The 19519-nt window shown below is 38.4% G+C and overlaps 1 protein-coding gene across 1 annotated transcript in view; it reads right to left on the reverse strand.

Annotated features, from left to right (window-relative positions):
* The window catches only part of LAMA2 (laminin subunit alpha 2), a 375020-nt gene that overhangs the window by 130557 nt on the left and 224944 nt on the right, over positions 1-19519 (reverse strand). The window contains exons 17-20 of the mRNA XM_082305530.1: positions 18587-18714; positions 12693-12779; positions 6411-6622; positions 1666-1772 (exon numbers count right to left, since the gene is read on the reverse strand). Coding sequence (XP_082161656.1) covers positions 1666-1772; positions 6411-6622; positions 12693-12779; positions 18587-18714 — 534 coding nt within the window. The remainder of the gene's footprint in view (positions 1-1665; positions 1773-6410; positions 6623-12692; positions 12780-18586; positions 18715-19519) is intronic.

Consider the following 19519-nt stretch of genomic DNA (forward strand, 5'->3'; position numbering starts at 1 on the left):
ATCCTTCTCGCAAACTCCTTAAGCTTTTGGTTCTTGAATTGTTAGAAGAGGATGCCATATCCTGCCAAAGGCCATGAAAAACTCACTGATTCCACTGATGTACGTACATCACCCATACATTTTGTGCATACTGCTGTTGATGGTGCTGCTTATGGACTTACTCTGCTATTTGACTTCTGGCCTACATTGTCATTTGCACTATGAGAAGCCCTAGAAGTGGGGAAGTATCCTAAAAGGCTGCCTGTCTTCCGAGCTTGTGCGTTTCTTGATAATTTCATATATTGTAGCACACGTATTACAAATTTAAAAAAAAAAAAAAAAAAAAAAAAAAAAAAAAAAGTCTGCAGGAGCTCCAAACACAAGCGAATACAAGATTTCAGCCCATGCAATGCACACAGTTTCTGATTACCGGAGTAGCAGGCCGGTAAGCACCCCGCGGGCACCCACTGGCACTGCTGACGCCCCATCTCCGAGGGGGGACTCGGATCTGCTGACTGCTTCGTGCATTTTCTTTCAATTTAGGCACCTGTCTGCTGATTTCACAGCGTCTGCCCATGAATCCTGATTTGCAGATACATCTTCCTGACATATCACATTGCAGTGACATGGATCCTAAAGCACTGCAGCCACAGGGTATACAAAACAGCCTTTCTGGGGCCCAGAAGTAGCTGGGCTTTAAGAATGAAAGGTAAACACTGTTAGAAAGTGAAGATAATGAAACTACAGCAAATAAAAGAGTACAGGAATAAAGATAGTAGTAAACACAGTACTAAACAAAGATTAATTCCAACCAATGGCCAATATTGTATCAACAAGCTTGACATATTTTCTGTGTATGTTATGCAATCTGTGCAAATTCCATTGATATCAACAATGTCTCTTTGAATGGACTCTTTAAATACTGTTGAAAATAGAGTGTGAGCAAACCTCTTCAGAAATTACGCAGTTCACACAGGGTGAAAATGATCCTTGTGATTTCTGCAGAATTATTTGTGTGCTTTAAATTACACACATGTGGAGGTGTTCTGGGGACACAGGCCTAACCTACAAGTCCTCATGCTGAGCTAGAGAAACATGCAGCCAGCTATAACGTATTTCTTATTAGCCTAAATAAAACTCTGTGAAAGTTCATGAAACACTGTTTTTTGCAGTGATTTATGAGACAGCAAAACAACGTCAAGGCAAAAGACACTTTCTCCAAAGAAGAATACATTATTTGGACAATACGAGAAGCCCTAAGAAAAAACATAAAAGCAGACCATTCACAGCAGAAGTAAACTAGCACCCTGCTTTTTTTGAAAACCAGACGCTATCAGATATTTTGCAACTCTCTTCATAGAGGGATTTTCCCCCAGAGCTGCAATACTTTTGACTAATGTATTTATAACAAGCATTCAGAATATAAAGTGTACATAGCACATATAAAAATGCATGTACAGCGAGGCTTAAAATATATTTGCATGCAATGTTCTGTGTTTTGCTCTAGAAAACCTTTGGAAAACATTTAAAAAACAGCCATTTTACCATTCTGTACATAAGAACAACCCATATATGTTCTTTAAGTGAAAAATGAGCAAAAAAGAAAAACTTTCCAAACCAAAACTGTATTTAGTCATGAGAAACAGGGAAGAAAATTGAAAGAAAACAGCACTTCTTGTCACTCACCCGGCAGACGTCGCACCGGCGCCCAATCACGTTGGCTTTACACTCGCACTGGCCTGTCCGAGAGTCACAGATGTCTGAGAAGGAGCCATTGATGTGACAGTGACAGGCTGCAGAGGAAGAAGAAGGAGCCGTCAATATATTTCCTAAAACATGTATGTTGCTGAAGCCATCTTTAATAGACAAATGTTTACAGTGTGGCTTTTGCCACCCTGAGAAACCCAAGAAGGCAGGCCTGAGTAAAGCAGGAAGGTATTACTCCCATACAGTGACAACACACATTTACCTACCCATATTAATGTGGAATTTTGCTCCAAATTATTACAGTGAGAAATTTTGCCTCGACTTCATAAACAATTTGTTTTATATGCACCTCTCAGATCAAAAGAGGCTGTTTAGGGCACGTTACTGAGTATGCAATGATGGAGAATTAAGGTTTTAAAACAGTTGCTGCCTTTACATTTTAATTAGTGCCAAATTTCTGGACCGAGTGGGGGTGGGGAAGGCAGGGCTCTCTTCCTCTCAGAAGCTGCTCCCTCAGAACAGCCTGGCCATTGCCCCAAACCTTGGAGTGGGCAGGGCGGCTCTGAGAGAAAAAAAAAAAAAAAGGTACAAACCCTTACACGAGGTGTGTATGGGATTCAGCTATGGCAGGGGGGAGTGCTACTGCTCCACATGCTGGTGCTGCTGCCCCAGAGTCCAGCCCGTGTTAATGTAGCAGGCAGGAAACATTGGCAGGCTGAGGACCCAGAACAAGGCTACCTCCAGGGGCCTCCCTACGGACACAGCAACCTCCTCAGCCCCCCAAGAGCTCCTCCTCACAGACAGCACCCTGGAGTACAGCTGAAAAAGAAACAGAGGATTATCTGCTCCCGTGACTCTGGTACCTCTGCCTCAGCAACAGCATCACAGTTCCCAGAGGAAACGTAACCCAACTGACCAGCCTAGCTCATCACAACGCTCTCTTAAGGATTTAAAATGGCAATGAAAAGGGACTGCTGTTTCTTGAGGAAAATAACAATGCTTTTGGCTTCTAAATTCTCACGTTTTAGGAGAAAAGAAATTTTTGGGAAGCTTTCTATCACCTTTTATGTTCTTTGACCACGATTCTTTTGGCATGCAGAGATTAGGAAAAAATCCCTTTAGCACTCACAGTAGAGAAGAGGGATGTGATCGGGTGTCACAGGGACTATGACCACGCAGTCACCAATTCCATCAGCGTGAGCTGGTTCCTATACGTCCTTTTTTTTCCCAGAAGGGAATGAATCCACATCTCTACATTGATTATCAATGTACTCTGTAAAGCAGGGCTCCAGTCCACTTTTTGCCTTCCTGCAGTGCCCTGACTGCATGTGTTGGTCTTTTTCTCAACCTGACAGCTTCATTTTAAGAAACACTTAAGAGTCCCAATAGTGAACACATGGTGGTCACGCTCTTGCATGTCACAAGGTGCCATTTGAGACAAAGCAGTTATATTTTTTTCTATATATAAACTATTACAACAGGAGTTTCCTCATTACTTTATTGGACTTGCTACCTTGTAAATGGAAAGGATTATTTTCTGGTTTTTTCCCCCACTTTTCAGGTATTCTGCAAAAGTTGATTCTTTTAAATGAAAGTGACTTTATGGGTTGCTAATCTGTTCATAGCCTTATTTCTCAAATGTTTGCAAAGACGTTTCATATTCTGGAATAAATAACAAAAGTATGTTGGGCTCTCCTATCAGTCTGGTAACACTTCCAGAGGTTTTGATCCCTTTCTGGTTTGCAATATATTTTAAAAATGTAAACCCTTAAAAACACTTCTGCTATAATGAACGTAGCTTCTCTTTTCCTTTTACTCTCACATTGCACACAGTGATGAGTATCACATATATATATATTGAGTATCTCTCTAATTAAAATGGTCAGCAGTGAAGGATGATATGAAAGCTCAGACTCAACAAACCACAATTCTCAATGCAAATTAACAGTATTTCACCAACCTTTTTATACAGACCTCAAAAAACAAAGCTTATCTTATTTGAATTGGTTTGCTTATCAGGCATATGACACCACAAGAATCAAAAAGAAAATTTACACTGATTTCATAAACAGATGAGGTTGTTCTATTTATATTATACATTACCAGAAACAGCATACCACGTATTCTTAACTCAGCCACAGATGACTGAGTGCAATACAGTGGTAAGGCAGAATTTGCAAGCCAAGAATTTGATTGTTTTTCTTGGCTCTGGCAGTACGTACATACAGAAGAAACATACAGTCAGGGCTATTCATCTACTAAACTGTTACTCATTCTGATAAATTGCATTTATCTCACCTAAAACCTTCCCATTCATTCACCTCTACTGGGAAAATTAGCTATTGTCCAAACCTCCAAATGATTGCCGTAATACAATACAGCCTGTCAAGAGAAATTTGTCTTACTTTCTCCCAAACTGACACTAGTCAAGACCCTTCTCATTCTCTCTTGATTTGTATAAATATTTATGCATGTGTATTTATAATCAACCTACACACTTACTCGCAATGCATAGTACCTATGCATTGGCACACAGGCACACTTGAATATTTGCTTTAATTCATCTCATGTAACTTAGCTCTATTAGTATCAGCACAACCTCCAGGTATTTGCCTCACCACACTGTGCTGTTTCACACCAAAAAACAACCTGCTAGAATCAAATCAAATAAGCCCAGGACATTTGCTCAGTGTTCTTAGATTTATTATTTTGTACAGAAACACCAAGAAATTCAGAGATGCTATAGTGATGTAAAGTTGTACTGTCGTTTGAAATGGTTAATGCACATGACAACAGCAACCGTACTGAGAAAGAGCAAGAAACATTTCAAACAATAATTTGAAAGCAAAATTCATGCTTTGCAATACTCTTGGATTTGGCTTTTTAATAAGGAATGAAATTGAAAACAACAAAGTAAAGGCACAGTCCCTCTGATATTGTAGCCGCAGGGCAAACTTCATGGAAGTCTGCAAAGGAAATAAAAAATGATATGCAAAAAAGAAAACCCACATGAAAGATGGAGAGCAGATGAATACCAGGTAACTGTGAGCACAAGGCTATGACTACATTAGAGGGCTCTCCTTGTCAGTGATACTAACAACAAAAGCAAAGCTTGTAATTCTACATTAAATATGTATTTATTTTTAATACTTTTTTTTTAATTGTATGTTTTCTGAACTCTCCTCATATTACATCTCTTTCCCATGCAGCTGCCACTACTGTAGAAATGTTCAAAGCAACGGTCCTATTGATGCCTCAGGAATGGTGACAAGCTACTGGAAGCTATGAGTTTTTGAAATACACTTCTTTTTAAATCACATTACACTCTTAACACCCTAACTTACATGACATCATTCATCACAAACTGTTAACTCGTACAGAGAATGTATGCGATTGTCCAACTTTTATCCAGCATTGTACAAAGTAGGTACAGAAAGCATTTACACAGGTATGCGTCTTCATGGCTATCTATGATTTCACGTGTATCAGTGTTTATTAGCCTTAGCTGAGAAACCTGGCGACGTTCTACATCTCACTCCCATGCAGTCCCATGCTCCCATGCAGTCTTAAGTGGTCCAACAGAACTCAGTATTCTCACTGTCAAACTGCAACCCACTAATAGAGCAAATCCTGGATGACAGTGGCTCAGACTTTTGTGCTTGCAGCACATACTGCAGAAGTCGTCCCTGTGTTCCTGCACACACAGCAGTAAGACAATGGCCCAGCCCCTTTACTTGCATAATTTTATCCTGATATAACACCTTTGTAGTCAATGGAGTTGCTCTGAGTTTATTCCAATGAAAGAAAAGGATTAAATCCTTGTGACAGTGAAATGAAATACTCTGCTCTTTCAGGACTTTTTACAAGCTGTTGTATTCTATTCCTCAGAATGGGGTGGAAGGCTATATGAAGAATTTTTTTAAGTTAAAAGCACTCGTTCTGCCTAATAGCTGCGTTCTGAATTGTGCCAGCAATGGCTCAGAATGCACCACTGCCTCCTACAGAAGCAAAAGCTCCTGCTCTTACCAAATCTTCCATCTGCTCTCAATAATTTCTTGCAATCACTAAGGGGAAGTATGAGCTGGGGCTCATACTTAAGCAAAATGCCACCACTCAGCTGAGAAGTGGTAGCTTGCTGCAGTGCCAGGTATCTTCCTCCAGAGCACCTTAGAAAATTTGTCAGGAGATTTTAGACTCTGCTTTGCAGGAGGCAGGAGAATGTCGCCCTGTAAGAGGCAGCAGCTCCCAGCTCTTACTGAGGTCATGTAGGTGGGAAGGAGGTCTCAAGTGCTGCCAAAGTTGGACCCCACAGTAACCGAAATATCATTTCTTTCAGCACCAATCTTACTAGTTAATGGGATTTCCCTGGATGGCTTATAGCATTTTTAGTGAATTGTTTTCATTTATTTGTATTTATTTTTGTAGATCTGACATTTAGGATAACCTTTTGCACCCATGCAACGTTCCGCTCTCCCAGGTTTTTTCCATGTCTGCATCATTACTGCTTCAACTACAGCAGGAAGTTTTTTAATAGGTTCTTCTTTCTATTTACTTTGAAGTCTCCCTTTCCAGGTGCAGCTGCAAGTAAAACACTATTATTATTAGGGGTGTAAGTACACCGTATCATTCTCCTGCTCATGCATACAGAGGCACAGTCTTCCTCTCAAGAACATGGATATAGGATAGATCAATACTGTCAGGAGCAGTAAAAGTTCATGACTTACGTTGACAGTTCCTTGCATCAAGAGCATCGCCAAAATATCCATCAGCACACCTCTCACAATATTGGCCTGTTGTACCTGGCTTACATATCAGGCAAGCACCAGACAAGCTGTCACAGCTGCCAGGAATGGAGAAGTCAAGGTTGTCATTACACTGGCATGGCTGGCACGATCCCCCTGGTATTAGAGGTTGTCCAAAATAGCCTTCTGCACACCTAAGGTAAAAGACATCACCAGTTAGGACCCTTAAATAATCCTCTTATTAGAGATATTTAATTTCGTTGCCTCACTAATCACCAAAAATGATTTGATCTTCTTTCAAGTATTTCTTAAGCACCTTTTTTTTCCTCTCTCTCCTTCTCCTTTTTAACTACCAGCTGAAATCCTGCCAGTTCTGCTAGTAATTAGATTTCAGTGGGAGAAAAATCTTGTCACTGGCACTGAAGACGAGACAAAGCATAACAAGAAATCTGTCTATTGGCACACTACAGGAATTCAGGTCCATGTTAGATAGGCTTTGTATTTCAGCACATCATGTCTAGATGTTCTGTACTCATTTACCAGCAAGCTTGATGATTTTTTCCCTCTACCTTAAGAACTTGTCTAGTTTAGAAAAACACGTTTGGAAAGTAATACAGACATAAATTTGTTTACCTAAGAAGATCCTCCCCTGACCTAGCCTTCCCCTGCTCTAGCCCAACCCCCTGGTCAGATTAGTTTAATTAATGGATTGCTAAACTCTGTGTATAGGCAGGTAACAAAAAGATTGCTCATTATCACAGGAACTATGCTGGTGTGTACTATACCTTTCATATTTTAACAGAGATGTTTAAAAATATCACCTTCTCTTCCACCTTGCCCACCAGCAATTTCCTTTGAGTGTCATGTAAATCAGGTTAGTGAATCTGACCTAACATGAGTGTGTATTTAAAGCAAATTTCTACTCATCTCACAGCCTATTTCCTATTTATATTCTGGTCTGCTTTCCCTTTCCATTACATTTGCTCACACTTCACAGTAAGAGCAACTTGTAGATAGTGATGAAAAAGGAGAAAAATTGCCCAGTTCCAGCTAATGAAGTTATTCACGCGCGTCTCAGGTGAACTCCAATTAGCATAAAGAAAACAGAAAGTATGAAAAACACATTGCATAAATTAATGTTTCCCACTATTTTAAAGTCAGTTTGAATGCAGTTCTAATGTACATAGATAACCTCTCTGCTTTGCAATAGTACTGGATGGTATGGTTGAGCAAGGATTTTGGGTACCATCCTAATACAGGAGTGCAGAGCTCCACTGTGCTTTCACTCTTGCCCCTTTATGCTCATCAAGTTCATCCTTTTCCTTGCATCCAGAATATCTCATGAAGCTTCCAACTGGATCCTAAGCAAAGCCGTCTAAACATTTATTAGGTATTATTCAATATCATTTGCAAAGATTATAAGAATGGATGACTGAGACTAAGGAAGAAATTATAGTCAGATCTAATTGAACAGTGTTTTGTAGTAAGATATTACACAAAGTAGGATTTTTTCCATTCTCTAAAAATACCCACAATACAGACCATAGATAAATAATATGTATAAATAGTCCAGTGGTTTGGGTGCAGGTAAGCACTCAAGACTATGAGTAAAATTTTCACAATCTAGCCTAGGGTGCTTTACTCCTTTAGCACAGCCATTTCTCACAATTACCTCCTCATAGCAACAATACATCAAAATCTTGTCATTAGAATAATTCAGGCATTTTATTTTCAGAACCTGTCACAAATGTAGTCATGTATTGTACCTCCTTGTATTCCCTGCAAAGAAATGAATATTTTTCCCTTGGATGGCGGATATCTCAGCAACCACAAAAGACTGATTTTTAGCTTACTTTCATCAGAAAAAATTGGCTTTTTTTCTGTGATGACATCTCAGTTACAAAGGCCGGGAATGGCTCTTAATACATGTAACAATTAATAGCCATGTTTTATCAAAGCCAAAGAATAACTGGGTAATTTATACAGTTATTTTACCTAAAATGGATGATGTGTGAAGTTCACCCATGCTTTGCCGAGATCTTTCTCACTTACTGCTGGTGTATTTGTCATCAATCTGTATCTTTTGGTACTACTAATCTATTTGACTTCACTTAATGTGTATTCCTCTTTCACTTTCATTTAGGGGTTAGTTCTGTATCTGACAGCATTCACAGAAACTTACCAAGCAGTTCACCGAAAAAATTCTCCAGGGACTTGTGAGAAATGCACTGCTAATAATTTCCTTCTATTAATAGCAGGAGACCTTGATAACTCTTTGTATTCTCATCAGTTTAGACTTTGCTAATTAAAATTAGCAAAACCCACTACCATAACATAGCTATGTTCTACTTACATACATACATAACCTCAAATCCAGATTCAAGATGATCCTGAAAGTAGGGGTAAACCAGTTAAGCTTAAAAGAAATCTGTGTGCATGTATCTGTGTAATTTCTTCCACTTTTTCTCCTACTTCTCCTGAAGTTGCAGGGGAGGATTAAAAAAAATCCACTTTCACTAATTCCATCTTTATTCCCTTAAGGACATTTCTGCTTCAGCTACTCTTCTCAGATTTAAAGCATTACATGTTTGGCAAGGTTCATATTAGAAAAAACAATGATGTATGTGGCACGGAAAGTTACATTCATGTATGACACAAAATACATATCTAAATAAACGACTGCTAAATACAACAGAACACCTCCGAGATGAAAAAAATAAACAAAAATAGGAGTAAAACCAGTGAAGAAAGATTGTTTCCATATTTTTCTTTCTTCCTCTATGCTCACCTTTACCTCCAAATGCAGGTGTGTCTGTGACTGACACTGTTTGTTTTTATTTGCCATAACTGGTGCCAAATACAGGGCTACTATATAAATATGTGTGTGTATGTATGTATACTAGGTCTGGCTAGGATGGAGTTAATTTTCTTCATAGCAGCCTGTAAATACACATATATGCACACAAACACAGGCCTATTTTATACATTTCTTTATATTTACTGGAAGAAAAACCCCTTGAGACAGAGTTAATTTAGGCTCCAAATCCAAACACTTTAAAGTCTGGAAATACTATTTTTACAGTTGCTTTGAAACTTATATGCATTCAACCTGTGTATGAAATTGGGAAAAAGCCCTGTGGAGGAACAGCCTGTGAACACACAGTTAAAAATCTTAACTCAGGTGCACAGCACAGATGTTGTTGTTGTATGACCAACTATAAATCTCGCATTTTCTAAAGTCAGAGTGCCTACCTTTGCAACCTGTAAACAATTCTGCATAACACATTTGTTGTATCAAATCTCCTGAATGTTTGACCCTTTTCCCATCAGCATTGCAAGACAGACTTGTACTTCTGGCACTAGCGGAAGCATTATATTAGCTAGAAGGAGCAGCAGGTTGAAGCCAAGGGACTCAGAAGGGACTGTGGCTGGTGGCACTCTGTGCTAGACCTGAAGAAGGGGCAGGGTGGGGAGGAAGGACATGACCCAGCTCACCCTTTTCCTCCCACTTAATTTACGCTGACCTCTCATCTCTCCTGCTAGCAGGAAAAGGTCACTGGAACCATATTCATAAATGGAGTGCTACAGGAGAAGCTAGACTCCCACCCATTTTTCTTTTTTCCCCTCAAACTGTGTGCTCTTGTCTATATCAAGACTGTGTAGTTGGAAAATGCATATCATTATCCTGTAAATGTGCCGGGCTCAAAGGACAGCTTTTTTACATTCTCATACACCCTTTCTATGGAGTTAGGAGAGTGCCTGTCCTACCTCATACCCCTCAGGAAAGTGTGCAGTAAGCAAAAGAAGAATGTAAGTCTAATTCCTTGGGGAATATATATATATATATTTATTTGTAGAGAAAGCCCAGCTTCCCCATTTAATATAAAGATCTTATCTCCCCAGGGGACAGAGGATGATTTTGGAGGCCAAATAAGTACAGTACTGTGTCTGCTCACTTCACGATACTTGGTATATCATGATAATTTAGGACTGTTCAGTTAATGAATCATGTGGCTCACATCACTTGTCACTTTGCAGTTGCTAAAATGAAAGAGAATTTCATATAAACTCTTTCAGCAATTATACAATCACTATTAATAGCAAAAGGCAACACGCTTTCTCCCATTCGTTATTATTGACAGCTGCGGGCATTTCCAAGCAACTTGTTACAATTAAAAGCAAATAGTTCTATGAGCATTGGAATTAATGGCCTAATTTCCAATGGGTTTATATCTCATGGTTACAAGGCTAAGGGCTGATTATTTGCTGCAGGATGTTGCTATTCAGCAGGGAGTAACCCCTCAGGCTACAGCAGCACTTTTTCCTTGCCCTGTGAAAGTTTTCTTATGGGCAGAACATTTAATAATCTCTCTCGTTCTCTCTCTCTCTCATGTATTCTCTGCTGTTTAATCAGGTGTGAGTTCACACAGTATTCTCCCCCTTAGCTATGACATGTCCTGATTTATTAACCTCTATTCAGCCACTTCTTTTCATAAAACCTTCAGGAACAATTATTATCTTCGAGACCTCCTACCCTTCTGTCAAATTTGGTTGAAATTGACCTATAAGTTCAAATGTCTTTGGGCAGCCAGACAGACATGCACAAAAAGATCACACTAGCCTCATTTCCTTAGGAAATCAGGCTAAAATCCAAGCCTGCCACTTATTCAGATTCTGTCCTACTGCATCTACAGCCTGTGCTCCACTCCGAAACAGCACTTGTTGCTAATGGAAGCTGTCAATGACCCTGCATTGACAAACTGCCACCAAAGTGCTCTTGATGTGATTTATTTCTGCCGTCATTAACTTCACAGCCCACTAGCTGAAAGAAGGTGATGACTTCCAAGACAGACAGGAAAAGACAGGCAGAAATAGCACGCAGCAGGAGCAGACTCAGCGATGATGGGTGGAAACAGGTGACAGCCGGCACTCTCACTTTAGGAGAGATATAGCACAAGAGGGGATTTGAATGGAAGTAGTTGTAAATGTAAATTCGAAAGACACGACCAGATGGTGATTCACAGCGTATGGCCAGGGTCCTGCTTTCCTGGTTGGCTCTTCCTCTCGGTTCATTCCTACTTTTCCTCATCCCAGCCTGAATATTATAAGTCTTCATTCAGAGGCTTTACTTTTTTTTTAGGGTTTACGCTGGAAAATGCTGCAAGCAGCTCATGGAAGTGCCAAATGGGAAAGGCCTACTAAGAAACAGAAGTGCCATGTTTTCGTGCCACATAACTGTCTAGCCAGGTGTTAGAGAGTTATCTGGCTCCCCCAGCCTCTCTTAAAAAAGGTGTCATTTGCAGGGTCACAAGGGACTGGGATCATGGAGGCAAAGCCAATGCTGATTCATCACGACCTCCAAACAACTAGCAGAGGTCCCCTGGCACACTAACTGCTCTTGAAAGCTCTTCCATCCATGTGAAATCCCAAGGGATGGAAAGGCGCGCAGACACTGATGATATCCCTTGTCTATGCAGTCTCACCTCCTGTGGAAGGGGGTTCCCAGGAGCTTAGCACCTGCACTCACACTAGCCTTCTGTTTCATTTAAATTCTCCATGTGATCCTTTCAGAATAGCAGGATATAAGAAGGGGAGAGAACTTTCTCGCTCAGTACTAACGTGTCACTCAGACCTGTCATAGCCAAAGACAGACTAGACATTTTTTTATTTGTCTTTTGTATAGGTAGAAAATATATATTGAGCTTTTCTATGTACATGACAGAGGAATTATCATCTTTTTTGTCATTAAAACCTAGCTTGTTCTATTTGCTAAATAAAGACTGCAACGGGAAACTAGAAGCAACAAAAATGGGAAATATTATTTAAAAAATAACTTATTAAAAGAACTGTATTTTCACTGCATATTAACTTTTTAAAAAGAGGCATCAGTAATTTATTGAATACGTGATTCACCCTGCTGTAAACATTCAAATGACAAGAGACAAAATCATTATAAAAATCTCAGAAGAGTGACAGAAAAGCTAGAATAATAATTAAAAAAAACGCCAAACCCAAAAAACTCTTACTTCTCAGCAAATGCTTCTTGGAAGCTTTGCACTTTACCATAAAGTAATAAAGCAAGCACTAGAATTATGCAAATGCATGGATACAATATCAGAAGAAGATGCACAGGAATTTCTTCAGTGAGTGTCAGAACACAGGAATGGTGACGAGAAGGTGAAGTAATAAAAAGGTAGAACAGTTCCATGTGATAAATACTTATCTTTCAGATCTCATATGGTTAAAAGTATGATGCTTGCTTACCTTTCACAGCGTGGTCCCACGTACCCAGCTGGGCAGTCATCGCATATTAATCCACGACTTCGGTCAAAATGGCATGTTGGGCTAAAGCTGTGTTGTTGATATTGGGTAAGAAGAGGGACAAGGAAGAAACATAAAGTAAAGATTTTTAGCAGCATAGTTCTCTTCCCACATCAGAGATCATTAATTTGCAAAACAGTGCCCAGGAAAAGCGATTCTGATCTAGGACTTGGGGCTTAAGTTTGACTCCAGCAAATTGAATTTGGAATGACTCTGCTATTTCTGCGACGCTGAATATAGAGTAATGGATGGCAGCATCCCAATAGCCTGTTATTACGGGACTTGAGCCTGCCACCGAGTGGTCTGGATACCATTAAAAAGGCAGGAATGTACAGCTGTTTGTTTGTGCCCCTGAGGGCCTGGCAAAACAATCTATGCCATAATGTGGTCCCTATATAAATCTTTCTGAAGGACAACTGATTTGAAAGCTCAGTTAACTTTGCATATAACCGGCTGTGAAAGGAATCCAGTGAATAAGAAATGGGAGGGGCAAAAAGGGAAATATCTGGTGCAGCTTCCCAGAGACTGCATGCGAGTAAATCGAGTGCCAATGACCTCAAGCAACAAGCCAGATAGGCATGCTGAAGCTTAAGAATAGCTTGCAGAGTAAAAGCTTTACCTCTTTGCTATGCTCTACTTATTTTTAGCTGTGTTTTGTTTTGTTTTTTCTTTTTAAACAAATAAGGGTACGGTAGGCATTTGCAAGCTCCATCTCTTGATGTTTGTGTTTAACTCTGACCTGTGCTCCTTCACTGTTTAGCATTTTGCTTTCCGTAATCTTTCTCCCTTAACACACTTTTGTGCGAAAACCTCCTGACACTCTAAAAGGCACCACACAGTAGAAGCGGCAACCTGTTCTTCTTTCATTCTGGAATGATTATTAGAGACAGAGACATACGAGCACCTTTATAGGGGCTCATGTAAATAACGGTAATCAATTCTGGTCAACCAAACAGAAAAATAGAAAAAGAAAAAAAAAAAAAGGAAAAAAAAAAAGAAAAAAAAAAAAAAAGAATGGGAGCAGGTGCATAGTGGGGTGACTATTCACAACAGGAAAACAAAGCACCTATCTGAAAAGAAGACACTAAACTTATCTTTTGTAACCTAGGAAAACAGAAGTTGAGAAGGAATATAATTGCTCTAACAAAGACATCAGAAGGAAGGTCTATTCAAGGTAAAAGTTCATGCTACTGTAATAACAAACAGACATAATCCGATCTTGGATAAATTAAAGCAGGATATATGATGAAAGTTTCTGGAAAATAATAGGCACAGGGAAGACAGAAAAGCTTGATTAGGATCATGTAACATGATTACCTGCTCGTGACTGGACCCCACTTCTCAGGAGTCATCCACCCTATGATCTGACCTCAGTTACCCTTTATTCTGTTTCTGTTACAGATTATTGCCATTTATAAATACCCTGTCTGTCATAGGGCAAGTTATCCCACAGACGTTAGAGATCAGTAAGAAAAACGTGGGAAGGTCAGGTGCAGTAAACATAGACAGGTATTGGGATTTTCCTCTTTCCCATAAGGATTATGTTTGTGTTATTTTGCAATGTCATTCAATTAAGAATAGATTCACGAATGCATGAAGAGCCAGTTGGAGAAACAATAATTGTTCATTCTATTTTTAAATAGCAATGAAAGCCATTTTCATGTGAGGCACACATTATCATGGAATCTAATCAGCAGCACCTAACTTATTTCAAATAAGATCCTGCTTGTCAGTCCCAGCCTCACTCTTTCTAAGGCCTACATGGGAAACTTTGTGGAGATGCTATCACAGCTCATTATAGCATTGCACAAGATTGACTGTACCATGGTTCCATCAAGAGCTCTGAATTCAACTGCATATATTTTAAAGATAATAATAATTAAGTACTTATTATTACTAAGCAATAATAATTAATAGCAGAATTCCCATGTTTTAAGGGTTATGCTCAGACCTAGCATCCTTTGATTCTTTCTCTGACTTAATAGTCAGTCCACATCTCAACACTAAACATAAATTATATTGAGAAATTCCCATCTGCATACTATAAAGGAAATATGTGATAGCAGGGTGAGAAAAGAAGAGTTTATCTTCCTGATTATTTAGAATCTCATTACTCACTAGTGATAAATGCTAATGAACAGCGTGTATTGATCTGTCAAAACAAGCTTCAAAAAAATCTTAGTCCCTCTGGATTCATTATCACTCTCTTCAGTTTTTACATAAGGCAACACCATTAATATCAGTCAGGATATGGGACAAGTATGAATACACAGTATGGGTATATATGCGATATATCTATGTTGGGAGACAGAGCTTCCTAAACGCTTACAAGTATGTTATAGATAACATCTCTTGGGAATAAGTTTGTGATTTTACTTAATTCTCCAAGAAAATATTAAAATTCTGAGACCAACCCAAATTCCTAGTTCACATGCTACGAGTTTACTTGTGGCCTTCCCAGGCTGAGTCAGATATCTTCTATCTCTCATTTCCAGTGATAAAACATTCCTGTCAGGGTTTTCATTACCCATATTTAATTTATCGCTACTTCAGGAGAAAAGCAGTAATTATCCCAGACATCTACATTTGGTAGAAAGAATTATATAGTAGTATGCCTGATAATTTCTATGGGGAAAAAAAAAAAAAAAAATCAGTTTATTTGAAACTCCTTAAAGGCTAAGAATGTAGTCTTATTGTATGTATATATGTATGCAGTCTTACTGAATGTAGTCCTTGTAGTCTGTACAAAATTATAGTTTGTAAGAGCGATTAATGAGAAGAGATAAGATGAAGAAGTCAAGCGTGCATTACATATGCCGCTTATAATATGGGTATTGATCTCATTTGCATCATAAAAGTACAAATGTGGAGATACATGCAAAAAGAGGAAAACATATCCCAGGATCTAGAAAACAAGCTTAGACAACTTCATTTTAGTTTCCCGATTTGGCCAAGCATTCTTTTCTGACATATGGCAAGTCACTTATCACTGTTGTGCTTCAGAAGGCAGTTCTATGATTGGCTTCGGTGATTGCATATGGAAACTGCTGCCATTAGGAAACAGGAGAGGGAATGAGCAGCAGTTAAATCAGCTTCAGTTAACTATAGAACACCGCCATCCCCACATTTCTAAAATGGATAGAACAGTTCTCCTCCACCTTATGTGGCATTGCAAAGACAAAGACTCAGGTGCTGTGAAAACAGTGATGGGAACCATTATAAACATCATAAAGCAATAAGACACTGCTATAAAAGACAAAACTCATTTCTTAATAGAAATATATCTCAGAGGTTCATTACATGGACAATATTCTCTATGCACCAGGAACTTAGTATTAAGCTTAGAGACCTACAGATGCCCTGTCATGCCATGTGAGGAATTAAATATTACAGGAATTAAGATCTATACACAACTATTTAAAATCATTTGTACATAAATTAGTCACTTGATAGGTTATTCAGAAATACCATGACATATACTACCGCTGTACAGTGACATGAGCTTGATTGATAGAAATTTCTTTATTTTTCATGAGAAGGATGTGTGAAGGAAACAGAATTGTTTACATACATTATGCCTAGCATGCCAAACTCACTGCCAACTAAGTATGAAAATAAAACGAGTACTTCAGGTAACACATTAACTCTGTAACAACCTCTTTTTTTTTTTTTCTCCTTATAAACAAATTTAATAATTGGTCTAGAACTGTAAAGTCATGATAGCTTGAACCTTACAATGAGTTCTACAAAGCTTGAGGATGTTCTCAGTTTTGCTGTTGTCCATTTTAGAAATAAGAACCTATTGCACAATTCTAATGCAGGGCTAAACTTTGTAGGGTCCAGGACTCCCACAGTTTCACAGTTCAAGAACATTTATATTCTGTGTTTGTCTTGTACCTATATTTTTCAAGAAAACTAAACATTAAAAAGGGGACGCTCTTGTTCAATTTCAAAAAGAGGAAAGTAAAGCAGCCAGAACTCTGATGAATAGGTAATAGAAGTCTCCAGGCATTTTGCCAATAAAAACCTAAATTCCATCTATTTGACCTGGTTTGTTGCACATCTGCACAAGACATAAATGTGATAGTGTTTTTCCTGCTTTGTCGGTACAGTGTTCTCAATCAAGAGAAAGAGAATTAATTAACTATGCAAGGAAATACTGAGTATGTGAAAGTAATGAGGACATCAGAGGAACCATGCCTGAGCAGCAGACATAATAAACCCATGTATATCTAATAAAACCAACTGAAGAGCTGTGATAACAGGAAGGCAGGCTCCCATTCTACAGTCCCCTGGAATTTCTGCTGATAAGTGCTTAGATTATTCCTGCCTTGATCAGTGCAAGTTTAATAGGACACAATGTCACTATGGGCAACAGCTTTAGCCTGAACTACTTAAGAGCAAAATCTGGTTCATCTGTGTCTTATGTTGGCACACTGCCATTCAGATGATGTTCTCTTTATTGCAGAGCTCCCTCTCTGTGTGGGTGGTAGCCACGCATTTTGCCCTGTAAACCTTAAGAAGCGCTCTTCATACTCTTCAATAGTAAAATGCATTTCATTGACAGAATCTGACTTCTGTTTCAGGAAAAATGGGGTGAAATAGAAGATGCAAGGCTGAAGGGAGAAAAAAAAAAATTACTCCAGTGGATTTCTCAGCTCCTACAGCCACTTAAAACTTTTAAGCTGAGTGAAGAGCTTGGGATGGGGAGCCTCTGTGCGTAGTTTACAATCTTACAGTACAATCCTACAATCCTGAAATGCTTATATGGTCTAACAGCGATTCTTTTCAGAAGGGAGCCGCATCCAATTTGTGGCTGGAATTTGAGCAAGCATTAGTTACCACTGCAAACATATCAGACAGATACTCAACAGTTCCTGATCTTCCTGAACAATTACTGTATGTGTTGTACCACAGCAGCTCTTCTGTGTAATCTGGACACGTGCTACTTGCACCAGGGCTCCTTTTCTCTGAAGCCATACTGGATGGCATAAACTAAATGTGCTAATTCAAACTGATACACATAATTTCAATTTTTTTTTTTTTTTTTTTTTTAACATGCACAAGAAAAGCTAACCAGACAAGATCTGGAACAGTTTTCTTCAACTACATCTCGTCAAATGATTTTGGTATTGTTATTTTCCAGGTGCTGACTGGGACAAAACCAATTAAAAAATGTTCAAGCCACTTGGTCTATTAAATTGTAGGTAGCAAGTAGCACAGACAAGCTTTTGTAATGAAGGAAACATTTGTTCTTAGATCAGACTATTGATTAACTTTTCACTATTATTTTTATTAAATAAAACAAATTTATAATGATTATTCTGAGATATGCTGACAAAATATTTTCACTTGCAAGATCTAAGGCTGAATTCAGATTCCAAATAAATCAACATTATCACTGAATGTTGACTGGAAGAAAAGCAAAATTAAAGGCAGAAGAAATCACTATTTTATCTGATCAACATAAATTGAATTTAAATTCAATTGATAAAAACCCCCACATATCAAATTGCCAAATTCAGCTTTAAAACTAAAACCAACTACTCTTAAGGAGGACAGAAAAGCAAACGTTAGTTATTGATTCAAAGAGCAGTCATCCAAATTCTGTGTTGTTCTTTCTAGCCTAGTCTCGTCTAGCTTCTGTCTTGAGCTTTGCTTCTCAGCAAAGCTAAGCACACTGTACAATTGTAAAAAGAAAATAAAAGTTTATATTGCCAAATATATTACTTGATTAAACCACAAAGAATCTCAAGTGTACATGCAAAAGTATGAATTAAAAAGTTATGCAATTTACTAAACAAAAAAGTGTAATATGCAATAAATATACATCTTACTTGTTAGAAGGTACGTTTAGGGGGCAAGCACACAGCTGACAGTCTTCAGCTGTCCCTTTAGTAGGATCACCATAGAAGCCAGGAAGACATCTATCACAATATGAACCACCTGTGTTGTGTTTGCAGTCCTAAACAGAAGACAAGAAGTACAAATTCACAATTAGAGAACTTACATATAGAAAGTCCTTGAAAGTCATTCACCTAGCCCATCCTCTTAACAGGATTGTAAGAGGTCTGTAACATATATTCTAATTTTCTGCTGCTGGTTCAGAACCAGTTCTAGAGGTTAGGTGTCACAATCAGTGCTTCATATGTATCAGGTATTTGTGTTCTTTTGGATAATTTTTCTCTATGTAAAACAAAAAGAATATTTGACTGCAGACCTTTATCTTTCCACCACACAACAGATGCATTACTGTTTTAGCTTGCTTAAAGAAAACTAACCTTCAGAGCAGCACAAAACAGTTTTCAGGTGTTGTTCCCAGAAACACAGCCCAGACTATATAATTTAAAAATGAATTATTACATTTCACATCTAAGTGCATTAGATCATTTTACAAGGTATATGGCTATCAGCATACTAAATATATTTGTGAGCAGTAGCAAAGCTTGAATTACTTAATACTTGTTTGCTAGAATAGCATCCTGACTCTATTTTATGAGTAGAAACAAGGATGAGTATACTGTATACAGGGCCCTATCCAACAGTTTGTGTTCCTGTATGTGACTGGGTTTCATAATACAAGAGAGAGTTTATCTGAGCATATGAAACATCCAACATACTACATAAAAATGGCAGCACTAGATCTGCACTTTTATATATAAACTTTGGCCTGATCTCAAATTAAATGATCTTTTGGCAGAATGGGAATTGGTCCTCTGAGAACAGGCTTCCCATGATGACTTGCAAGAACCAAGTTTTAAAATGTAATT

Source organism: Platalea leucorodia, assembly GCF_965183815.1.
Source record: "Platalea leucorodia genome assembly, chromosome: 3".
Classification (NCBI taxonomy): domain Eukaryota; kingdom Metazoa; phylum Chordata; class Aves; order Pelecaniformes; family Threskiornithidae; genus Platalea; species Platalea leucorodia.